A 27,285-nucleotide genomic window follows, 5' to 3' on the forward strand; every position below is an offset into this window, starting at 1 on the left:
CATCAATCTCAAACTGAGGCATAATAATTTTTTTCCACATTGGATGGACACACGAGAGGAAGGAATGGTTTGCTATTTAGCGTCGTCAAATTTTCGACTTCACCAAAGACACTTTACAATATCGAGAGGATGAAATCTTTGCTGTTTGGAATGGAATGCATTCTCAACTTTTAATCTTACTTTTTCGGTTTTGTGGACAGCAGAGTTACTGAAAACGCCAGCTCCTCGTGTAAAAATTCTGCTTTCGATTCCCCGCCCACAATAGACTCACAATCCTCCATGTCTGCTACCATGTGTATATCTAATGTTTTGTGAGTTTTAACGCGCTGTAAGACACTGCTCACATATTCACGTTACTATTTCCAACAACACTTCCCATCAGGACGACCCGTGAAGGTCCGCGTTAGAATTGGTATCTTCAGTAACCCATGCTTGTTGTAAGAGGCGACTAACAGGATCGGGTGATCAGACTCGCTGACTTGGTTGACACATGTCATCGGTTCTCAATTGCGCAGATTGATGTTCATGCTGTTGATCATTGGATTGTCTGGTCCAGACTCGATTATTTACGGACGGCCGCCATATAGCTGGAATAGTGCTGAGTGCGGCGTAAAACAAAACTATTTCACTCACTACCAAGCTCTCTTCTGTATCTTCCATGGGAAGTCGACTGAATGTATCTGCGTTGCTATATCACAGCCTTTCTTGTAGAAGATAGTACAGTTATATATGCTTAAGCAAAACAGACCAATGTTGAATGCGTGGGGATACCACATCAGGAACTACCAAGTTTGTTTTGTCTAAAGAGAGACAGTAGATTTATTTTATGGTCTCTACCAATCACAAAAGTATGCCCATACACATATATTTACAATCGAATGTCAAGATGAAGGTCATAGGTTCTCAGTGTCTTGTATGGTCCCCATGAGAGTCTAGAACTGCCTGGCATTGTCGTCCCATGGAGCATATCTGATGTGAATTGTGTCCTGGGGTATGTTCACCCACTCTTCCTACAGAGCTACTGTTGAAGGTTCTGTGGCTGATGTTGATGTAATCGCCGACGTTGGTCAAGAGCATCCCATAAATGTTCGATGGGGTTTAGATCTAGAGACCTTCAGGGCCATGGTAATCATTGGACATTGTGGTTCTTCAAAAGGCCGTTGCCAGTCTTGTCTTGGTCGTTGTGTTGATAAATGACGTTAGCTTGTTGTATAACTGGAAGGACGTGTGGCTGAAGAATTTCATCTGTCTAATGCTGTACCATTCAGTTGCCCTGGGCCATGTCTGTTCTTTCGGTGTGGGAGACTTCAGCCCACATCATTACACTCATACAACCAAACCTTTCCACTTCCTTTTATACAGTTTCGAGCATAACTGTTCCCCACCAACTCTGTAAACACGACGTCTTAAGTCTTTATGGTGCAGCGAACCCAAACACGTCTCCATAGCTGTGGTGGCCATGCTCTGTGCTCTTGACACCATTGACATCACAGCTAACGATGCTGATCAGTCAGAATGACGCCTTGAACTGGTTGTCTCTAGCGATTACCTGCGGCGTGTTGAATGTTCCTCACTTTCTGGGCTGAAATCCTACGCAAATCCTGGTATGTTTTGGAGCTGAAGAGGTGGCCTTTTGAGTTGATCACGTAAGTGACAAACTCGTGTGAACCTGTCCTCCGTAGGTGTGACACGTGATCGACCGGGTCTGGATAGGTCACGTGTTGACCTCTGCATCTGATAACGTTTCCATGGTCTTGTAATGGAGCATGGCGATACGAACAAAATCCTGGCTACAGCTGAAGCCAGGTCGCCTGTCTGCAGTCGGACGATATCGCTGTTGCAATGAGTTTCTGTCAGTCGTGGCCAGGTTTCACTTTTCAGAGTTGTACAATTGTGATGACAGACAAATGGAAACCGATCGTTTATGTAGGCCAACAGTCCATTTGCACGTTCATTCCAGTTTGGTGTGTTTGGCTGCCACTCACCCATGTGGTTGAGTATGTGCATTTCCTCACTTTTTAGGTATTCTTTGGCCGCACTTATATTCTACCTGCACAAAATGCCTGCAGACATGAGAAACATATTTGAGAAATTCATATTTACACAATTTCTTTTCCAAAGTTAGTGTCTTCCCATCCAGTTAAGAAGAGTTTCACTGGCAGGTTTGATTGTGCGGGACACATACCCAGTAGGTTGCTCTGTTGCATCTGGAAGTCTACGTGTCAGTGTAGGACCAACACCATGTCACGATGCATCAAATTGTAGTTTGTTAGAATATTGGTCTTCCGCAACTCGTGCCATAGGCGACTAACGGGATCAGTGGTGGCTTGGACTTTGACACATGTCATCGGTTCCCAATTGCGCAGATCGATGTTCATGCTGTTGATCACTGGATTGCCTGGTCCAGACTCGATTATTTACAGACCGCAACCATATAGCTGGAATATTGCTGAGTGCGGCGTAAAAATAACCCCACTCACCCACTCAAACTGTAGTAATATGGGTTTCGAAGAGTAAAAGTGAATACGCACATATTCTAATTGAATTCATATTCCGTTTTTAGACTTGAGAAAAACACCTCTCTCTCTTTTCCCCAGGACTAAGCGTCATTTTCATGTCCAATATCCAATATGTCAGTCATGTCAGGAATGAATCGGTGATGATAGTTCAAAATCCAAAGATAAGCACGCAAGTCACTTACTGTTCTTGGATGAGGAGCCTTGTTTATGGCCTCAACGTTTCTGTACATTTGTAGCCCATTTATATCCAAACTGCGACGCAGGTAATCAATTTCTTCAGCTATAAACATACATTTCTTAGGTTTCAGTTTCAAACCTGCATCAGAAAGTATTTGCATAAGTTCATCCAAAGTCTTGATGTGTTGGGGATCATCCTTGCCAGGGTTGATGATATCATGCATGTACATATATTAGGCTCAACAGTCAATCCCATGAAGTAAGGTGTCAATGACCCCCTGAAATATTGCAGGTGACGACGACACACCAAAAAGGCAGTCTGGTGTATTGAAACATACCTTTGGGTGTGATGATAAGCACATATTTTCTGGAGTTTTCATCTGGAACAAGTTTTTGGTTACATATGTTTGTAAACTTCTCACATCCTGCTACCTTGCTACACAGGTCTTCCAATGTAGGTAGCGGATACTCTTCAACTTTGGACACTTTGTTCACAGTCAAATTGTATGCTCCGCAGATTCTCACTGTACCCTCAGATGTCATAATAGGCACCATTGGACATTCCATTCAGAGTGTTCGACTACCTCCACTCACCATTGAACCAATGCCAATGCGAATGACAAAAGGCCTATAGCACTCTGCTGCCTCCATTCGTCAGTATGCTCATTCAAAAGCAGTCAACATGAGGTCTACATCCTCGACTGCCTCCCGGTGGTGTAGATATGATGACGTTGGCTCGTCACGCCAGAGGGTCGAATCCCCACATGGTCACGGTATTAACACTTTCTGGTGTTCCCGCTGTGATGTTGCTTCTGCTGCATCAAATTTAGTCAGTCAGTCGACTGCCTCCATATGATGACGGCCAACACAATTATAACATTAGTGTTGAAGTTATAGTTCAGTAAACAGAATGGTCACTCTATAAATTATTCATAAACAGAAGTCACTCTATAATTATTCAGTTTTCCTCCTTCAGTGATAATTGACAAGCAAACATATCATCCTGCAGAGTTTGTATTAGATATTTTAGCATATTTAGCATATTTTATGATGGAATTGTAATTGATATGGCGAGATGACTGATGACAAGTGAGAACATTCTGCTATTGACATTATATATGAAAAATATTTGAATCGAATAAGATTTTATTGTAATTAGTTTGCATTTAGACTGACTTTCTTCCTTCTACATTGAAACTAATTTGATGGTGGAAAGATGTTTTACTGTTAATGTATATTATGTAAAACCTAAGATGGTCATGAGAGATCTGTGATGACGTTTTGTTGTCAGGTGGACATCTTGATGGAGGCAGCAGCCCACGGCGAGCACGACCCGATGAAAGGTGTGTCTGAGAACATTATGCTGGGGCAGCTGGCCAAGATCGGCACAGGCTGCTTCGACCTGCTCCTGGATGCAGAGAAATGTGAATACGGCAGGGAAATCCCTACAGCTGATAAATCAGGAATGATGCTAGGTAAGGAACTAATGACGAGGCGAACTAAAGGATTGGGTAGTTAGTCTCAGGGTCTTGGTTGACCTCATATCCTGACGATGTTCACAATATCAACCACTGCATTGCCTGCTCCTGACTCTTACTTAACGGCTGCCATAATATAGCTGTAATATTGTGTGGTGTGGTGTTTAACAACATATAAACACCAGACTGCTCAAAGTAAGCATCACATTGCATGGCACACACCACAACCACTTGTTACATCTGTATATATTTTCATCCATCTGTTTCGACAGACGTGTCATTTTGTCATCTGTCTTGCAGGTGCAGGAACTGGTATGTTCTTCGGCAGTGTGGGCAGCTCTGTGAGCGGCATGTCGCTACAGATGACACCCTGGAACCAGGGAGCCACACCCTCCTACGCCAGTGCCTGGTCCCGCTGGTATCGGCAGCGGCATTACTCCTGGACAGGCGGGCTTCTCTCCGTCAGCTGCTAGTGAGAATGGCATCAGCCCCGGCTACAGCCCTGCCTGGTCACCTCAGCCAGGTTCACCCGGCTCACCAGCCAGTCCCTACATTCCCAGTCCTCGTCGCGCCATGTCACCAAGCTACTCGCCAGCGTCACCATCCTACATGCCAAGCTCGCCAGCCATGACTCCTGAGAGTCCTGGCTACTCGCCACCAAGTCCGTCATACTCGCCCTCTAGTGCTGGATATTCAGCAACCTCTCTTAAATACAGTCCAGCTTCTCCAACTACTCTCCGACTAGACCTTCTTACAGCCCCCGCGGTCCAAACTATCCCCACAGTTCACCCAAATACAGCCTAAGCAACCCACCCTACTCCCCCAGCTGTCCACAGAACACCCCAACATCCCCTAATTACAGCCCAACCAGCCCCTCCTACTCCCCAAGCAGCCCCATGTACTTCCCCTCGTCCCCTAACTACACCCCAACTTCCCCACAGTACAGCCCCCAGTCCCCCGAGTACAGCCCCTCCTCCCCACAATACAGTCCCAGCTCACCTCAGTACTCCCCTCCTATCCCACATACTCTCTTACCAGCCCTCGATGCTCCCCAACCTCTCCTACATACACCCCAACAAGCCCCAAAGTACTCCCCACACCAGCCCAAGCGATATTCAGGTCAAGGGGATGAAGACAGTGATGAAGACTAGATCTCTGCACGGGATAAACCAGATGGAGATCACAGTGCATCATGCAGCAGTCTGGATAAAAAGACAGTTAAAACTACACTGCAAGATTCAGAGACTTGCTGCTATACAAAATGTGTTGTTAGGTATATTGGTGACACCTTCAACACCTTGCTAACCGAATGTTGTGGGATGTGCTATAGACATGATGTGAAGAGATGCTAATCAAATTGTATATATCGAACATTCTTGATGTTTCTTGAATGCAGATACAAGATGTGGATCAAGTTGTATATCATGTACAAACTATCATATTTGATCTTTGGTGAAATTCCTGTTTCTAGAATACAAGAAACCTTGTACAAGATGTGGATCTAGTTGTATATTATGAACCCTCACCTTTATTTTGAGTATATATTTTGTGTTTCTATGGAAATGGGAGAACCATTGAAAGAATTATGGAAGTTGCAGTTGCAGCAACCTGAAGAGAGAAAAACAAATTAAAAAGTCTTAAATGGAAATGTGCATGTTGTACCGACTGTACAAAATGTGTTCAGGTCGATGCAGGAACTAATGGAACTTAGAATGGCCAATACGTTATTGTCTTATTGTATTTCATCAGCCTTATGGCTTGACGTGCCTTTATAATAGTGGGTCCCAGTTTCCCATGACACAGGGAATATCACTGGGGATATAACCTACAGCTTTCTATATATATCGACATATAATGAAGGGATGAAACTGGGGGTTTTACAAATACAAGCAAATCAATTTCGAAGAAAAACGTTACAGCGGCAAAGCCCCTAAGGAGGCTTATGAGCATGACCCTATCCCTCTTACTCAAACTTCACTGTGCAGAGTTGCGTTCCCTGGGCACGTCAGTAGCCAATGACCGCAGGTTTGATCACAATTAGCAATTTGGTTTCTAGATGTGTCAGTCAGCACCATAACGTGATCGGTTGTCCAAGAGGTAAATGTGTGAGGCCAGCATCACTTCATATGACTTTCTACACTAAATAAGTTTTCATGTCGTAATATGACAGGAATGTGGTTCAGCTATATGGTGGCGGTCTGTAAATAATCGAGTCTGGACCAGACAATCCAGTGATCAACAGCGTGAGAATCGATCTACGCAATTGCAATACGATGACATGTGTCAACCAAGTCAGCGAGCCTGACCAACCGATCCCGTTAGTCGCCTCTTACCGACAAGCATGGGTCTAACCCGGATCTTTACGGTTAAGAGGGCGTTCAAACAAGCTCACTTACTAACAAAACACACAACGATTGTCCTTAAGCATTTATGTACATTGTACTGAGCGAAAGTCGAACAAACGCGCGGAAACCTGTGTAACTGTGTAACTTTCGCTTCCATAGTGACACAACGGCATCACCAAGGTAACGCTTGATAGTTGAGTGCATCTTTCCTGCATGTACTACGTATTCTAAAATGTTTATAGCAGGCACGTTTATAACGACCAGTTCCCGATGCTATTTTAACATTGTTTCCAATTTAATTTGGTGTCTTCATCTGTGGTTGTGCACGGGCTGAATTTTAATATAATTATGTTAGGTTCAGAAGTGGATTATTGATAAATTCTCTTTAACCCAAGTTGAGAACATTGTACTGGGTAAATTAACACGCAACCTTTGTAATCTTCGTATGTTACACGTGCTAGGGATTACGTGCCTCACTCTGAGAATGGGGATTAGAATCCCGCTAGGGACTCAACCCCACAATTTTACTAGAAATTGAGAAAATGTAATCCTTAATATAACATATATAATTACATTTGACCAATTTCAGTGTTCATAAATGTGTACAGATAATGTGTCAAAGTATATTTCCGCTGTCCTTACAGACGGCAGCCCAATCTCGTCACACTCAGTTACTTTATCCGGCAAATCGACCCATGGCAGCTGATGAACTTTAGCGGACAGTGTTTGACAACTGGGAAGAAGCCAGTGCCCCTCTAAGTCTGACATTTCTGCTTCAGTTAATCTATAAACTAGTCATGTGTGGATTTGAAATACATTTTAGAGACAACAGAATCCAACTAATTAGGAAAATAAAAGATTCTGCGAACTTGATTGTATTTCTGAATATACGTCACAACATGTAAATGGGGACATTCTATGTCCGCTTCAATCACTTTCATCATATTTCTTCACTGACATCAACCGTGGCGTATGTGGATTCACAACTTCAATAATTTCATCTCAACAATATTCCTGTTGGGATTTAAAACATTTGTATTACAGAGAAGAAACGACACATGGCGATAAATTCATGATTTGAAACAACTTTTGATGAATTTGTAACTCAGTTATTTGTTGTGATATTTCCCAGACATGTATGAAATGTATGATAAACTGGTCAACTACTGCAGAATAATAATCATGACAATAGTCATGTGTGGATGTAAAATCTTTCTTATACACAAGAGATTCCAGTCAAGCAGTAAAACAACACATTTAACTGACTTCGTTACATTCTTGTCCACAACAAACAGCACATAGACAGACAACTTATACGTCCGCCTCAATCACTACAATTACAGTTGACAGTTTGAAATAAATAAGTCACACTTACAAGTTTACACAATGTCATGTTTATTTCATTGTCTAATTCAGGCGTCATAGATAAGTGACTTCTTGGTGTCAGTCATGGTGATATCTGCCCCACTTATCACCTTCATGTTGACTCTGTGGTCACCTGGCTCCCCAACACTAAACATGGGAAGAAGAGCCTCGCTCCACTCAACATCCACCTTGGCTAAAACAACCTCTCTGTTGAGGTCGATGAAGGCGAGTCTCCCCTCCCCCACATCCAGCACAACGCCATAGTGGAGGGTGGCCTGTGTGCCAGGTGTGTTAGACATTGTGTTACTGTAACACTTCCCTCCTTCCCCTGCTGCCACACATGGTACAGAGACTCCCCTGGTGTATGACACAGCTCCATACACTGACACACCAGGAGCGGCGCTGGTAACAAACACACCACTGACTGTCTACCTGGCTCTCCCCACCACACCCACCTCCAGGACAAGATACCAACCCATTCCACTCCACCACACCCACCCTAGAGTGTGTCTCCCAGTATCGTGGTGTGTGTGGGACAGGGGTGACAGTAGAGGGGGATGGAGGAAGGGGGATGGGGGTGGAGGCACATGTACCCAGATATTTCCGTAACCTGCCGCTGTGTCTGTGTTGTGTGGCGGGCGGCGAGTTCACCAGCTGACCGACTGTAGTTACGTGGCACATGTCGGTGTTGGCTCGAGCAGCGTCCAGTTGTAGTTTAGGACCTGGAAATATACATTTTGTTTACAGTTTAACATATTTCCCGACTTCAGACAACAAATTAGTCATGTTAGTGTCAACCTCGTTTCAATGTTTACAAAACAGCGCACTGAATGATCGGCCGCCATTTTCGTCTGTGTATGAATTGTATCACCACTGCTGCTTAAATACATACAATTATACTGTGGAGTATTTGTATGGGTATTCTACATGTTTTTCATACAGTTTTATATTGACTGACAATGAAATAAACATTCCATGAAACATTTTGTCAGACACTGTCAGTTGAGCTGGTTTGTTGTCAGTAGTCAGAAATAGACATTTCCGTATGAAAACTCATATGTATAAACATCATTTCAAGATAAAACTATTACTGTTTGTATTCTAAACTCTTCTTTTACAGTTAACTAAACAATAAGACATAAAAGCAGTTGTTTGATGATATTTTTACATCTGAGTGTTCACCAGACACAGTGTCAACAGGTAACTTCTACGTCAGCTTCAATCACTGTGCCCAGTTTCAACACACTCGCTGTATGTGGGGAGGTAGTCGCGTCATGTCTATTGGCTGGGACATATATAATTATTGTTTATGTTAAACATAAAGTTTAAAGAGATGGGTTTTTCGTCAAATTAATAAGTTTCGTATATCTTGAGATCTTACCAAAGAAAGCATCAAATACAATTTCAACAGGACTCGTGAACATCCGGGTTAGAATATTGGTCTTCAGCAACCCATGCTTGTCGTAAGAGGCGACTAACGGGATCGGGTGGTCAGGCTCGCTGACTGGGTTGACACATGTCATCGTATCCCAACTGAGTAGATTGATGTTCATGGTGTTGATCCCTGGATTGTCTGGTCCAGACTCGATTATTTACAGACCGAAACCATATAGCTGGAATATTGCTATGTGCGGCCTAAAACTAAACTCACTCACTCAATTTCACCAGGAGGACTGACAACCTGTCCGAGCATTATTACAGGTATTTGACATTTAGTTAATGGGTGAACATTTTGTCACATAAAATACGTATATAGCTGAACTGTCGTCAACCAGCTTCTAACCCGTGTCATACTCATTTTAGTCAAAATTCAATATATGTATAAACTCTCACCCTTTAATAATGATCTAGCATTTTCAGTTTAGCTTCACAGCACTAAATTGTAATATCTGCTTTAGGTCGTATCTGAAACAACTCATTATATGAAAGAGAATTAAGCAAAATATAAATATATCCTAAAGTATAATATTCATTACAGCGCATCAAAATCCCAGAACTTATGGTTGTAACGTTGGGCTTTCATCTCACTGATTGACACAAACTGACAACGACAATGGGTTATTTTACAATAAACAAAAGCCAAGAATTCTAAATGTTAACAAAGATAATGAAACAAATTTTTGGTGATTTAGGCCCTTGGTTTAGATATTATACAGCTGGACAGTAGACCAGTCAGACGAAGTTAGTGAGAACCAGGTAGACCCTCATAGTGTGCGTCGGCTTTTGATTGCACATCCATATATCGCCCTTTAAATTCGTAATAGTTTTGGGGCAAATTCCAACTGGGTCGGGATAAAACAAGTACAACTATTCTTGAGCAAGTCAATCGCTGCGAATTCACATCTCCTTGTAAAAGACGCGTCTCGGTGGCCTGTTGTAGAGACATTCATATTACACCAGATGTCCTCCGTGACGCCCAGTCTGGACAGCAAAACCCTAGTGTTACCAGCTGGAATCCCCATCAAAGAAGTAAACACACTTCTTCCAGCTGAGTTTCACTGTCTATAACGATACGTCCGAGGGTTTGATATACAGAAATATGGATTCTGTTGATAGATACGATAGTTACATTTTCTGAACACAGTGTCGAAAACTCACTCACGATGAAACTGCACAGGTCACCAAAAAGTAGAACCGGTGGCATGCCTATTGTTTAAAGGTCGGGTAACACCATGTCCAGTGTTTAAACGAAGTTAAATAGTTCCACCGAACCCCCATATAAACAAGGCTCAACAGTACTACACCAAGTACGTGTCCTTTGTTTAAGTACGTGTCCTTGTGTCCATTACATCCAGTAACCATATCATGTGTTTAAAGGCGGACATTACTACACTTAGCGCTAAAATGAATGCTCAAAGGGTGGACAGCATCACGGCATCTAATACCACAGACGATGGCAAACCTTAAAACACCCAGTACCATATCGTGTGTTTAAAGGCGGACATCACTTAGCGCTATAATGAATGCTCAAAGGGCGGACACCATCACGGCATATAATATCACAGACGATGGCAAACTTTAATACACCCAGTACCATATCCTTTTATCAGAAGACGGGAATCACTAAAACAAGAACCCTGTCGGACTCCAATGGTGCACAAGGTCCCCAATGTGATAGGGCTTCAGCAGCAACCTGGTCTGCAGCCTGTGGCCACACGTCAGGAATCAACGCTTCAACCAGTAACCTCTTGTGTCAATGGGCGCTCAACGATGTTACATCCAGGTGTGAACGTCGCCAAGCAAGCAATTGATTATACTCACACTGCAGTGTCAACGTGGTCCCTGTTCCTGTTTCCAGACAGTAGGTTTTAGTCCCCGCATCTGCAAAATATTTCCCAGCTTGAAGAACAGAAATGCTCATACACATTAAACCATAATCTGTAACTTCTATGCTTGGAACTTTCTTTTTTCAAAATAAGAGGCACTCCACCTTTGTACCCAACAAAATATCTGCCAAGACAGATCTGGTCCCTGTAATATCAGTAGAGTCACTTGTCAACATTGTTTAGCCTCAGCTTCTGTCCATAACAAACGGGTATTGATAACGTATCAGATATCTGCCCTCTAAGCGTACACGTATCACAGTATCATGTCAATTTGAAAAGATCAAAACTGTTCACATAACTTTGGATAAATATTTTATGAGGCCATTTTCTGCCCATTCATAACTATTTCTGTTTAAATCATAAAGGAGTTGGAAGCATGTGCTTCTGAAAATATGGCATGCAAAATAAAGGGACACATACGGTAACGATGTTTTCCGTCGTTACTTTTTCAAAGTAATCTAAAAATCTCACCAAACTGTGGTAGTGGTGCTGGATCGTTAGCAGCCTCCGGAAGCTTCAGCTTGAAAGAAAAGAATATATTTCAATGTCGCAATTCAAGATTTACAAAACAGTGGGCTTGTTTCACTTCTAAGATACAAGCATAAGTTCAATATGAACATTATATGCACGCAGGTGACAATTATTATTACCTCAGAGACTACGAGACGTATATACGTATGCTTACTAAGAAGTACTTACATGCTTGAGTGTGTTCTCCGGGTCAGGTAGATGGAAGTCATCTGTCTGTGTACCTCTGTCTGTAAAATAACCAACAACTGTTACCAATCGATCATTTTATGTTTCACTGAGTTTGTGTTAGAAAGGAATAGAACGAGCATCATCATCTTAAAGTCAAATTAAATGAATGGTCAAGAGAAACATATACAAGCTATCAATGTTTCTGACAAAGCCTAATCAGAAATACTTGACAGTATGCTAAGAAATAATAAACAGAGCAAAAAGTAAGTACCTCTCAGTGTGTGTTCATCAGATGCTGATCCATCTCTAACGAGAGACCCAAACTCAGAAATTTCATTTCAATTTCTCCAGTCCTCTCATGTTGAATGCGGCTGCAGGTGAACAGTGCAGCTCTGGTGGAACTGATCTGAGATGAGTCTTCGCTGTTTCTTGTATTGAACTCTCCAGTGTCAGAAAGTCCGAGTTCGAGGCATATCTGAGCACTGTCTTGATGTAGTCTGAGGTCCACTTGCATCGTTCACTCTCGCCTTCAGAGGTAACTTTTTCTGTGTGTAGATTTGACAGTTCCTGCTTCGTCTGATTGTCAAGATCGATGATCAGTTCCTTCTCTCTTTGATCGAGTTGTGTCCTCAGAGAATGGAAAGTGTGGTGGATGGTCTCCTTCACAGCACTGCTTGTCTTCTTGGTGTCATTGATGGCTTTGTTGATGCTCTTCAGATATGCTTGGTGAGACGTATGATGTGCAGTCACGTTCTTCCCATGTTGTTCTATCCGCCCTTTAGCAGCATCAGAAGCTACGTCTAAATCCTCAACGTCGTGCTCAGCATGGTCGCCGGCCCTGCATTTCATACAGATTAAAATGTTGCAGCTTTTGTCAAAATATTCCAGAGGATAACGCTTGTGAAGTTTGCAAACTGGTTCAGCCTGCATGCTTCCTGGTGCTGTGTCCACAATGGTTTCAACAACATGTCGTCTGGTCGCTTTGAAGCTGTTGTGCATGTTCTGGCAGTATTCACAGAGTAACTCTTCACAGTCTGAACACCAACACACAGCCTGGTTGCCGTCATCTTCATTTGTACAGAGAAGCTCTGTGGGGCGATGTTTGACCGTCAGGTGGAATATTTCCTTCTGTCTCACTGCATCCTTCTGGAGGGTTGTGTCTGTGAGGTTGACCTCCCTCTGACATGTGGAGCATGATATCACACCACCAGCTGCAGATGTCACACACGTCTCACACACAGCATGTAGACAGGGCAGTAGGTAGGGGGCGGGGCCCATCAGGGTAAACTGCTGCTGACAGACAGAACATTTGGGGAAGTCGTCCATGCTGAAACAAACATATCATTGTCCTAAATCACTTCAATTCAATAATACGAACATATTATCAAGAATGGCATACTGATTACAAGAAAATATATTTGTGCACTCTTTGTGAGTAAAAACCTCATGTTAGATTGAGTTTACTAGGAGGTGAGAGTGAGGTTGAGGCGGATAGGAGCAGAAGGGAGAAAACAAGTGAGAAGTGAAGGGCGGGTTTGGGTAGGAGGGAGAGACTGGTACGGGTGGGAGAAGTACAGGCGGGTATGGGTAGGGAGAGAGGAAAGACGGGTAGGAGGGAGAGCATGGGGGGGGGGCGGTGGGAGGTACATGCGGGTACAGGAACAGGTAGGGAGAGGTAGGTACGGGTGGGAGGGAGAGGTAGGTACAGGTAGGGTTGGAAAGAGTGTACGGGTAGGAGGTACAGGCGGGTACGGGTTGGAGGGAGAGGCGGGTACGGAAAGGAGGGAAAGGTAGGTACGGGTAGGGAGGGAGAGTTAGGAACAGGTAGGGTTGGAAGCGGGTACAGGAAGGAGGAGAGCATGGGAGCCAGGGATGTATAAGGTAGGTAGGAGAGCCGGACAGGAGTAGAGAGAGAACGGGAACGGGTAGGAGGGGAGGGAGAGCATTGGAGGAGGGGGAGCTAGTGCGGGTAGGATGTACAGGCGTAGAGGGAGGAGGGAGAAGCGTGTACGGGTAGGGAGGGAGCCAGGGATGTACATTTTGTATAGGTAGGAGGGAGAATGTATAGGTGGGGGGAGGAGGGAGAGCCGGGGAGGAGGGACAGCCGGGAGAGGAGGGTACAGGCGGGTACGGGTAGAAGGGAGAACCGTGGAGGAGGGAGAGCATAGGAGGAGGAGGGTACAGGCGGGTAGGTGGGAGGGAGAGCCGGGGAGGAGGGAGAGCATGGGAGGAGGGATACAGGTGGGTACGGGCAGAAGGGGAGAGCATGGTAGGAGTGTGAGCATGGGAGGAGGGGCAGCTAGTGCGGGTAGTATGTACAGACGTAGAGGGAGAGACGTTTACGGGTAGGAGGGAGCCAGGGCTGTACAGGTGGGAGGGAGGAGAGCGGGGAGGGAGGGTACAGGCGGGTACGGGTAGGGGGAGGGAGGCATGGAGGGGAGGGAGGGCGGCTAGTACAGGTGGGATGTACAGGCGTAGAGGGAGAGACGTTTACAGTTGGGAGGGAACCAGGGACGTACATTTTGTGTAGGAGGAGAGAAGGAGGGAGCCAGGAAGGAAGGAGAGACTGGTACGGGTAGGAGAGGTACAGGCGGGTACAGGTGGGAGAGGGCTCGGAGGAGAGAAGGCGTGCATGAGTATGGGGAAGGCATCGAGGAGAGTGAGGTGTACGATTAGGAGGTACAAACAGATCAGAGGTAGGATTTAGAAAGGGATGGGATTAGACAGGGGGTGGGGGTGCAAGTTGGAAGAAGTAGCGGGGGGAGGAGGGAGAGACAGGGGAAGGAAGGATTGAGAGGAGTAGAGAAGGAAGAGAGGTGGGTACGAGGGAGAGGAGGGACGAGGAGGAGGCAGAAGAGGGAGGAGTGAGAGAGGCGGTTACGAGTAGAAGGGGCGATGGATGAGAGAGAGGGGGTTTGTATGATTAGCAAGGTAAAGGCAGATATAAAATACGGGTAGAAGGGAGAGGAGGGAACAAGCAGGAGGGAGAGACAGGAAGGGGGATTGAGAGGAGTAGAGGGAGAGAGGCGGGTATGAGTAGGAGTAAGAGGAGGGAACAAGTATGAGGGGAGAGACAGGAAGGGGCGGTTGAGGAGGAGTAGAAGAGAGGCGGGTATGAGTAGGAGGGAGAGGCGGGTACGGGTAGGAGCGAACGCAGGGGAGATATGGAGAGGCGGGTACGGGTAGTAGGTACAGGCAGGTACATGTAGGAGTGATAGGAGGGGAGGAGGGAGAGGCGGGTACGGGTAGGAGCGAACGCAGGAAGGATATGGAGAGGCGGGTACGGGTAGTAGGTACACGCAGGTACGAGTATGAACAGGGCATTAGGGAGAGGCGGAAACGAGTTAAAGTGAGAGGCAGGTAAGAGGGAGGATCGTGTACGAGGGAGAGAGAGACTGGTACAGATAGGAGGGGAGGTGGAGGTGTAAAACAGGAGTATGTAGAGGCGTGTACGGGCACACGATAAACTATCTACCTCCATGTCATTCCCCTCGTTCTACCTATAACAATACCACTCTATTTCCCAAATAATGATCCACCTAAAACCACTAACTATATATCCACCCGCAACTCTTGTTCCTTGATCTACATACCCGACTACACACAGACGCTGAATGTAGAGATCTGTCTCACCGATCCATTGCACAGTTACGCCTCTAAGATAACATATCCTGCATGTCACGTGACGACGGTAACGCCCACTTCATGCACTACAATCGACGATATTGTACACCTCAAGGTCATCTGCTGTCAAGTCTGGAACCTTCCAGCTTGATATTTAGAAAGAAACGGAATCTATCTAACACTAATGTTTTACAGGTAACACCCCGATTCACTGTCACAACGTTAGGTAGAGTAGTTCCATGTTTGTAAGTACAATATCATATGCATCACACACAACACACTACGAGTAATGGCGTCTGAGGTGGGAGTGACAATGAAGGGTTTACCTGTTTGTCCTGACGCCTGATTGTGAAAACTTAAATCAAGGGCAGCATAGACATTACATAATCTACGATACTCACGTATGTATTGCGCTGATTTAGACTGCAAATATATATCTTGTCAAGACAGCTTTACTGGAATATGTCGCGACGGTACAGCACACACCTACCTGGAGGTTCGGCTTCCTTGTTATACAGGTGATATGCCGGCGTCACGTGATGGTGATAAAGACTGTCACACGACACCTAAACACAAAGTCCATGTACTGTGGAGATAGCATATCTGCACTTGCACACTTCCACTAGCCTTGTGGTTAAAGCGTTCGCTCGTCACGCCAAAGACCCGGGTTCGATTCCCCATATGGGTACAATGTGTGAAGCCCATTTCTGGTGTCCCTTCGCCGTGCTATTGCTAAAAGCGACGTAAAACTAAAGTCACTCACATCTGTACTTGACACCACCAATTGGCGACAGGAAAGACGTTGACCTCTGACCTCACTCCTGTAAGCTGGACCTGAGGCTCGCCTACAAATAAATAACGTTTGTTAAATATGTAGATAAACTCCTTACAAACAGAGCTGATATTCATTGCACAAAAAGCATGGAATGAAAAGTAAACTTTTAACCAGGTCGAAAGTTAAGATTAAACTTCACAATTACTGATATTAAAACAAAAAAAACCCCGAAGATCATGCATTCTTTGTAAAACATATACTGAGGTTTAGAAATGACAAAGGCAATACTAAATCTCAAAGGGGATCGAAGTCCAGCACTTGTTACACGTGGCTGGTGCCAAAGATTTTGTCAGTTATGATTATCATTAACTGCGAGACTGACACACACTATAATATGAGTTTGTAAACAATCTCGAGCTGGGCAGATACTTCTACTGGCTCACACCCAGCCTCCCTTTAACACTACACTGTTTCAGTCATACTAAGGTACATGTACAAGTCTACATGTGGTACACTGTGAGTACAGGCTAGAACCTTATACTGGCACACACCCAGTCTCCCTTTAACACTACACTGTTTCAGTCATACTAAGGTACATGTACATGTCTACATGTGGTACACTGTGAGTACAGGCTAGAACCTTATACTGGCACACACCCTGTCTCCCTTTAACACTACACTGTTTCAGTCATACTAAGGTACATGTACATGTCTACATGTGGTACACTGTAAGTACAGGCTAGACCTTATACTGGCACACACCCAGTGTCCCTTTAACACAACACTGTTTCAGTCATACTAAGGTACATGGACATGTCTACATGTGGTACAGTAGTGATATAGAACACTGTGAGTACCTCTGCCAGCCTGGGAGACATCAGTCACGAACTCGGCCTCCTCTCGGACTTTAACCTCCTTCTGTCTGAGAGGTTCATCTTAGTGGACAGTTGAGGTGAATGTTAAAATGACCTGAATCACACGTGTTGATATGAAAGTATTTTGTGTTAATTGTTATAACCCATGCTTTTTTGGTGGTCCATGTTTCATTTCATAGTTTCTGCTCTGAAATTTAAAAGATAATTTCAAAATGTATGGATGCCTATGTGGCTGCAAGCTCTCAAGCTCTAAGATACAACATGTTGAGGTGTCCTAGAAAATTCACTTATAAACTTGATCACATCAACTGGAACCTTACCTCTACATCAAACACAAGGTACATTACCAACACAAATTATACATTTCATTTTGAAATATAGTTGTAGGAAAACAGTAAAAGAGTTATGCCACTTTTAGAAATATTCCATTCACACAGTCATCGAACATCGTAATTAAAATCTTCAGAGTAACAAGCCAAGACTTCAAGCACAACATCATACGGACACAATAAACACATTCCCATCAAATGGTAAAATACAGATTCACCTCACTGCCCCATCAGATGCTAACACACATCTAAACCGTACAGCAACTAAAATCACATCCCCATCAAATGGTAAAATACAGCTACATCTCACTGCCCCATCAGATGCTAACACACAGCTACAACGTACGAAAACTAAAATTACATCCCCATCAGATGCTAAAATAGAGCTACATCTCACTGCCCCATCAGATGCTAACACACAGCTACACCGGACGACAACTAAAATTACATCCCCATCAGATGCTAAAATAGAGCTACATCTCACTGCCCCATCAGATGCTAACACACAGCTACAACGTACGAAAACTAAAATTACATCCCCATCAGATGCTAAAATAGAGCTACATCTCACTGCCCCATCAGATGCTAACACACAGCTACAACCGTACGAAAACTAAAATTACATCCCCATCAGATGGTAATTAAAATAGAGCTACATCTCACTGCCCCATCAGATGCTAACACACAGCTACACACGTACGACGACAACTAAAATTACATCCCCATCAGATGCTAAAATAGAGCTACATCTCACTGCCCCATCAGATGCTAACACACAGCTACACCGTACGACAACTAAAACCACATCCCCATCAGATGATGCTAAAATAGAGCTACATCTCACTGCCCCATCAGATGCTAACACACAGCTACAACGTACGACAATTAAAATCAATCCCCTTCAGATGGTAAAAGAGCTTCGCCTCACTGCTCCATCAGATGCTAACACACAGCTACACCGTATGACAATTAAAATCACATCCCCATCAGATGCTAAAACAGAGCTACATCTCACTGCTCCATCAGATGCTAACACACAGCTACACCGTATGACAACTAAAATCACATCCCCATCGGATGCTAAAATAGAGCTACATCTCACTGCTCCATCAGATGCTAACACACAGCTACACCGTACGACAACTAAAATCACATCCCCATCGGATGCTAAAATAGAGCTACATCTCACTCCTCCATCAGATGCTAACACACAGATGCCGTAACAGCTAAAATCACATCCCCATCAGATGGTAATTAAAATAAGAGCTACATCTCACTGCCCCATCAGATGCTAACACACAGCTAGCAACGTACGACAACTAAAATCACATCCCCATCGGATGCTAAAATAGAGCTACAGCTACATCTCACTGCTCCATCAGATGCTAACACACAGCTACACCGTACGACAACTAAAACCACATCCCCATCGGATGCTAAAATAGAGCTACATCTCACTCCTCCATCAGATGCTAACACACAGCTACACCTTATGACAACTAAAATCACATCCCCATCGGATGCTAAAATAGAGCTACATCTCACTCCTCCATCAGATGCTAACACACAGCTACACCGTATGACGGAACTAAAATCACATCCCCATCGGATGCTAAAATAGATGCTAAAATAGAGCTACATCTCACTCCTCCATCAGATGCTAGAGCTACTTCTCACTCCTCCATCAGATGCTAACACACAGCTACACCGTATGACAACTAAAATCACATCCCCATCGGATGCTAAAATAGAGCTACATCTCACTGCTCCATCAGATGCTAACACACAGTTAAACCTCACTGCCCCATCAGATGCTAACACACAGCTACACCGTGCGACAACTAAAATCACATCCCCATCGGATGCTAAAATAGAGCTACATCTCACTCCTCCATCAGATGCTAACACACAGCTAAACCTCACGGCATCCAAAGGCACATTCCCATCAGATGCTAAAATAGAGCTTCACCTCACTGCCCCATCAGATGCTAACACACAGCTACACCGTATGACAACTAAAATCACATCCCCATCGGATGCTAAAATAGAGCTACATCTCACTCCTCCATCAGATGCTAACACACAGCTAAACCTCACGGCATCCAAAGACACATTCCCATCAGATGCTAAAATAGAGCTTCACCTCACTGCCCCATCAGATGCTAACACACAGCTACACCGTATGACAACTAAAATCACATCCCCATCGGATGCTAAAATAGAGCTACATCTCACTCCTCCATCAGATGCTAACACACAGCTAAACCTCACGGCATCCAAAGACACATTCCCATCAGATGCTAAAGTAGAGCTTCACCTCACTGCCCCATCAGATGCTAACACACAGCTAAACCTCACTGCTCCATCAGATGCTAACATACAGCTACACCGTGCGACAACTAAAATCACATCCCCATCAGATGCTAACATACAGTCATATCAGGTTTATTCAAACATTCCATTTTTTCCAGTTATTTTGACAATATCTATAGGAAATATAGCATTGCTTTGATTTTCAACCTGCTACCTCTCACCCTTAACCTGTTCACAGATATATTGAATTGCAACCAATGAAGTATTTCTGTGGGTACATATACTGTACTCACCCAAATTGTCCAAATTGCTATATTTCACGGGTTTCCGAACCCAGATTTCCCATGATTGAAGTGCTCCATCACACACCACACCTGTCGTCTCTATCTACCACGGCCTACAGTCGTATAAGGTGTGGCAAGTCGATGTACAGAGTTGCGGCCCTTCCCATGCTATAGTCTCTCCATTTACATTTTGAGCATGAAACAAAGTAAATATCTTGAATTATGCCTGCTTTCTCTCTTGTAACTGTACGTGGTTCCCCGTCAAACCTTGGTTTATTTGTTGGCCTAACTGTCACTGTGGTATTCATGCTTTGCATTCATAATCTTGTGTAGTTATTAAATGTGGACAGAAACTATCACATCTTGTATCAATAGACTTGTAACTATTTAGCATAGACGTCCAATCAGTTTATTCAGTTAATTCATTTAACTGACCATAGTCACAACTTTGTAATTGAAGACAGACAGGCAGACAGGTTTTATCCAATAGTTTAGGCCCAGTGGCCTAAAATACAATTGAAGATGCTTAATGACTACTATTGGTTACATGACATGAGATAATAAGTTTACAAGTGATTTTAAAATGGGCATCGAATGTTTAATGAAAATGGCAACAGATTTGATAATATTTGCATCATTAGAATTAAGAAGATTATACATCGTTTGTGGGGTATCATTAGTACATTTTAAATACCTCTATCGACAGGCAGAAAAGGTCCACAGACTGATCATATGTAAAATTTGTCTTCAGTTTTACCAGAAGAACAATGGAAACATGATAAATCTTCCAATATATATTATTATCTTTTTCTAAAACGTTGTATTTTAAGGCATGTAGAGAGATTCGAAATGTTAAAAACAAAGTAATTCAAGACTTCTCTCACAAAGGACTTTTTCATGTCAATGCTGTTCATTTATCTGTGTGCTGAAGTCGACCACACTCGACTCTATACAATTACACAAGCGTCACTGATAACGGCAGGGTCAAGCAGAGTTTGTAAGTGTTGAGTGACTCGAATCGTCTCTCTTTAATTATATTACGTTAGCTCTTCCTGACTAAAATATAATGCAGATGATGCTGATTGCAGTTGAGCAAATCTTTATTAAAATCATCGATTGAATCTCAATTCTAGTTAATCCCAATATAACACAGGGGTGTCAGGTGGTCTATATGATGCGCTTAATAATAATTTTTTCTGTGGCAGGATAACCTCGAGGTACATATTTTCATAATTGTATGGCTCTAAATAAACTCTTCGTTTAACATACAACAATGACAATGACACCACGACCAAATACATTCCTATCCCTCCTATAAGGAGAACGAAAAATCTAATTTCAAATCATGTGTGTTTACAGAATCACCAAAGTGTGTTTCTGTAAAACATAATCTATCTTATTCAAAGATTTGATTAGAAATACGAGGTAGTTTATAGTGAAATATGAATACATTGTAGTTCTTTATGGAGCGAGTCACTGAAACGGTATCATGATTTGGCTCCACGTCTCCAGCAATAACAAGAAGTAAGGCGAGGTTTGGTATTACATTAGACTCGTTGAAAGACTGTGTTAAACATACATGTAGATATATATCAACACGACTACAGCTAGTGGAACAGCAACGTGCTCATAACATCTTTAACATAACCATCTGAAGCAGGTAGTGAATGATTGACTGGATGGAATGTTCCCTTCATCAGGTGAGTTCAAAACATTTATCATAGGTGAGGTGAGGTGAAATTGGGTTTAACGTCGTACTTGAGAATATTTCGCTCATATGACGACGTGCATGCGCGTGTATGTGTATGTGCAGCTGCTTGTACTAGCCCAGACAGGGACCAACAAGTACCATATTTTAACGTCTTTTGGTATGACGCGGCCGGGGATCGAACCCGCGACCTTCCTCTCTCCGGACATTTATCACCACCTATCGATGATGAATATTTCCAAACAGTGAACTAGCTGTGTGGGCTACAGGAGTGAGTGAGGAGAGAGTTACAATAGAATTCAGACTAAATGAACTAACGTGCAGAGATTAACATATTATGCACATTTCGACAAAAAAATGTTCATGAGTGCAATGAAGTTGAGTGCACTGTGACACCGACACATGGCAATTTAAAATCTAATTAGCAGGCACACGTAAAAGTAGCTGGGCATACCATGAAATTGTATAAAATAAAAGTTATTTGAAACGTTATAAAAATAACCCTAAATACACATGTAGAAAGGCACTTTGGGTGAAATTTGATGTCAAGTGTCACGCGTGGCACGCGCATTTTGTGCACAATGAACTTGCTCACTTTTGACACTGAAGTTCACACACCTGATATTGAAAAGTGACGATCGGTAGGTTATTCTCTAGCCTCTAGTGGACAACACTTTTCAACCTAAACTGCGCGTACGTCATTCCACGGCTTACAGAAAATCAGCGTCTTCGCGCAGTGGGTATGTGCAGACTGAAATGGCCCAAAATAAAGCGGCCAGACATTTTGGTGTCCAACGAAACACGATCTCATCTCTGTGGGGATATTTTCAACACAACGGGAACACAGAAGATTTACCTCGTACCGGCCGGCCACACGTGACATCACGTCAGCAAGACAACCACATTACAACTTTTATTTTATGCAAAGTTATGTTATGCACAGTCACTTTTCTCCGTCAGTATAGTTTTCTAATAAACAAGCGCATTATAAAATAATTCAACATACGTGTTATGATTCTGCATCACAGGTAATCGGAAATACTGAATGATGATTCTAAACAATAATAAAAAGCACGTCTGCAAACAGAAATTGACATTGCTATTTCGTTGCATTTCCATTTCTACTTCAAGCGAAGGAAAACGGGTGGGGAGGAGGTGGTGTGTGGGGTGGGGGACCCACGATTTAAGTCAGCGGCAGGAATCTAAAGGCAACTATGCGAGTTGAAGACTGGCCCTTAATTATCGTAAATATAACTTAATAACTTTCCTTATCATTGAAAAGCGTGGCGCATTGTGATTGGGCGAGCTGTCTAATGCGCCAGGCTAGTAATCCAGCGAGCAGTTGTACTGGATATCGGCGCTATGCCAATGTTTGTATGGATGTATGTATGTAGAAAATAGGATACGACCCTCAGTTTTGCAATCATGATGGCAATACGCAACGGTAAGGGAATGTAGTGAATCCAGTTGCGATAATCAGGCAATAGTCAATACTTATTTATGTGAATATAGAATGAGCAAAAGTAGGTATATTCAATCTAAACATTCAAATTTCACACTATGATTTGATTTACGAGACATGTCTAAGGTCCTACATTATGGAACCTGTAGAGACCAAACGGTGACAGGCAATTAATTGATCTTTCGGATAAACTGACTCTCATCTCAGTTTACACACTCCATGTTTTAGATAAACCAAAATGGTGCTGCCCGTCGGTAAAACACAAACTTTCTACATACTTCCCCACCTTCAGGCTTAAGGGCCACTCTGAAGGCAGGTAAAAAATAAATAGTGATGAAGGCCACAACTGAAGATTAGTTGAAAACGAGTTATCTCCCCTGTAGCATGTTGCTGCAGCATCAGCCTTAACAGATATTAACGCCTCTTGGAACAAACATAGAATATTACGGCTGGTCGCTAACTCTCTCACGCAAAGCAAAGCAAGGCAGAGCCAAGCAGAGCCAAGTTCTACTTGAAATTGTTGTTCTGTTTGAATTTGCTTTGGATTGTCACCCGATCGTGTACACTGATAAATAACCTCTCTTTATCCCTTTCACTAATTCTAAGGCAGAGAAAACACTATGCATTTCACAACAGTCATAGGATAACATTACAATAGGGATCAGATGATAATAATGCCTTGGCCGGTTCATAGATGCTTATAGTATCGACCACTGGATTGAATCGCGTATCACTGTGAAATGACTGGTGCTCACTGGCAGGTTGAACCTTGACTTTCTACATCAACAATTTAACGAAACACTATCGTTTAAACACTAGCAGGAAATAGAATGTGTCTTTGATAATTATTGCTTGAGGATTTAGCATTGATGCCATTGCTTGAGGATTTAGAAAGTGGTCAAATGCAACATATATCACATTTGGGATACACTTTATCAGTAAAGTACAAATTCTAGTACTTTTTAGGGTTGAATCCCATCCGGGTTTCGAACACACTCCCTCAGTGTCTTGCACCAAATGGCCAGCACACAAAGTCAGCCGCCTAATCCCGGACTGAGAAAGTGTAATCCCAAATATGACATATGTTGCATTTGAACACTTTCTAAATGGCATTGTGTAATAATAGCTTTCGGTCGTGGGAGCCGTGCCAATCTATACTTATCAGAGGAATACACAAAGTCCACAGTCTAGACTACCAGTTGTCCGTCTTCCATTTTGTGGAAGTTGCGTTGGCTGAGTGGGTTAGGCGGCTGACTTTGTGTGCTGGCCATTTGGTGCCTGACTCTGAGGGTGTGGGTTCGAAACCCAGTTGGGATTCAACCCCAAAAGTACTAGAATTTGTACTTTACTGAGAAAGTGTATCCCAAATATAACATATACTGCATTTGACCACTTTCTATAATGGCATTGTGTATTTCATGGTACTTGTTGGTCCCTGCCTGGCGCTCGGCATTACTGGGTACAACAAGGACTGGTCGGCTCGGAGTCAGTATAATGTGTCTGAGTGGGGTATTCATGCTTCACTGCGGCATGGTATCTCAGTGTGCTAGCACTATAAAACCAGCTTCAGTCCTGGCTAGTACAAGCAGCTACAGATACACACGCATATTCTCAAGCACGACGTTAAACCCAATTCCACTACCACCACCATCCTATTTTTATTGTTTATCTGTGAATAATATGATGATAGGGCATCTTTTGGAACTATGATATTCAACTGTTTCCAGATTACTTGGACATTTTAATGCTACTCTTAGCAGATGATGCGATTTTACTATGAGATACAGTCGAGGGATAACTAAGACAACTCGATAATTATTGCTTGACGAATGCCATTACTAAATTCTATTTATTGAACAAAACACACTTCAACTCTACGATAACTGTTCTGATTTTCTACTGTATCGTGTGTCAATATCTAAAAGTTGGCTTAACTAGCTCAATGGTTAATACGTTTACAGCGGACGGTACTTATGTCGTCTTAATGTCGACCACGATTCCTTGCTTATGATAAAATCCCTCTCTCGTCATTCGTTCGCAGAATGTCAGAAACAATCTGTGGGTGTTGTGAAATGTCAGGACATTACTTTTATTGATTACAGCTTGGAAATAATTTGTGCTGACATTATTCATGTCGAAAGAAGATTAATCTTTTAAGTACTATTTTAAAAGCGCATCACTTCCTGGTTTTAATGCCGCCATGCACAGGTCGGGGTTTAATGTTTTGAGAAGATTTGTGGGACTGCTGTTGGAAGCCTTTTGTTTTGTTTTGGATATTTTTGGTGCTGTTTGGGTATTTTGGTTTTGATTTTGGTTTGGTTGTCTTTGTATGATGCGAATATGCTTTTTACCAGCGAACTCAAAGATGAAAAAAGTCCCTAAATGCCCTTGCGCTATAGGGCCCCTTAGTAGGTCACGGCACTTCGCGAGACCTTAGTACTTTCGGTGACAAACAACGTTTCATACCTTTTTTAATGTCTCATGGTTGTCAGTTGACAGTAAGGAACCGATAATCCTCGCAGGAATAACAACGTTCCCATCTAACCATCCCCAAATTAGCCAACGGTCCGGTCTAGTAAAGTCATATTTGATGGTCGTGCAATTTGGAAAAGAACTGGTTCTTGAATATAGGATTGTCATCGGAAAAATCAGGTCCCGGAAGTAAATTGGGCCCCGTCTCTCATATCGAAAGTACCGGAAGAAGCGCATAGCGAGACTTACAGGCCCTATTGACCAACTTTGAGCTGCATCACTGCTAAATATAACGGTCGTGGTCATATGACTACCAATACGTTCCCGAGTTGTAACCACATGATAACAAAACTCAGTAGTTATGTTAATCTTTCGCAAAAATTGCAGTTTTAGTCGTAACTGTCGGGGGCGGTAGGGTTGCCGGAGTGGTTACAGCAATCGAACATTGTACCCATGTTTGAACTCGAACCTAAGACTTTTATCCACTGGATTCCTCACCGCGTTTGTAATAAAGGAACTACAGCTGGATGTCAACCATTTGAACAAATTCACACGATGATTCCCGTGGGCCCCGAAAAGGCCCAGGTCTTACCTCTTTACAAGGCCCCCGTGCTCTTGCAGATGCCTTGGTAGTCGTGTTAAAGGAGGGTACTCATTGTTTTATTGCCTGGCTCTCGACATAAGAGTGAATGAGTGAGTGAGTGAGCGAGTATGGTTTCACGCCGTTTCTTTTGCAATATTCCATCAATATCTCGGCGATGACACCAGATATGGGCTTCACACATGTACCCGTATTTGGAATCGAACCCGGGTCTTAGGCGTGACGAGCTACCCACCACCCCTCTAGACATAAGATAATAAACCAGGTACCAGTCGGCCGTATGTAGTGTCCGGCTAGAATTCTCATGTCAAACGACATTTTATATCAGTTGGTTACCCCTATAACCGGCATTAATCGGGACAGGTAGCACGCACGCACACACGCACGCACGCACGCACGCACGCACGCACGCACGCACGCACGCATATGCAGACGCGCCTCCATAATTCAGTGCAATAATCTGTAACACTGATGTTGGCGGGTGGGAAATCATCACATATGTTATTTGAAGGTATTTCGTAGAAACGCACAGACACGTACGCACGCACAACGCGCACACGCATACGCACACGTCCATAATCTAGTGCAATAAGATGTAACGCGATGATAAACGCCATTTCACTTCAACACACCTCTTCCATGGTAGATTTGCAGCTAGTCAAAGCTTTGTGTCCGCTTTGTCCTGGGAAGGGATCAACAAGGTGAGGAGTGAGTTAGTGTGGTTTTACGCCGCTTTTAGCAATATTCCAGCAATATCACGGCGGGGAACACCAGAAATGGGCTTCACACATTGTTCCCGTGTGGGGAATCGATCTCGGGCCTTCGACGTGACGAGCGAAAGCTTTAACCACATGGCTTCCCAACCGCCCCTAAAGGTGAGTGCTTTCAGTCTCGGGATGTGATGGGGCGGTGGAATAGGCTAGTGGTTAAAGC

General features: G+C 43.4%; 1 protein-coding gene across 4 annotated transcripts in view; it reads right to left on the reverse strand.

Moving 5' to 3' along the window:
• Window positions 1–7,718: 7,718 nt before the first annotated feature.
• LOC124274958 overlaps window positions 7,719–27,285 on the reverse strand; it is a 37,408-nt gene continuing 17,841 nt past the window's right edge. Inside the window, exons 1-5 of one of the 4 annotated variants that reach the window (XR_006898095.1) lie at window positions 15,935–16,043; window positions 12,181–13,236; window positions 11,910–11,968; window positions 11,682–11,730; window positions 11,172–11,205 (exon numbers count right to left, since the gene is read on the reverse strand). Coding sequence is in view for 3 of the 4 variants with exons in the window: in XM_046710332.1 (XP_046566288.1) it covers window positions 8,188–8,606; window positions 11,146–11,205; window positions 11,682–11,730; window positions 11,910–11,968 (587 nt within the window). In the remaining variant the exon portion in view is untranslated. Of the gene's footprint in view, window positions 8,607–11,145; window positions 11,206–11,681; window positions 11,731–11,909; window positions 11,969–12,180; window positions 13,237–15,934; window positions 16,044–27,285 lie in introns of those variants that run through there. The other 3 variants (XM_046710332.1, XM_046710333.1, XM_046710334.1) reach the window with 3 other exon arrangements.

This window comes from Haliotis rubra, unplaced genomic scaffold, assembly GCF_003918875.1.
Source record: "Haliotis rubra isolate DU_JTF1 unplaced genomic scaffold, ASM391887v1 Scf1967, whole genome shotgun sequence".
Classification (NCBI taxonomy): domain Eukaryota; kingdom Metazoa; phylum Mollusca; class Gastropoda; order Lepetellida; family Haliotidae; genus Haliotis; species Haliotis rubra.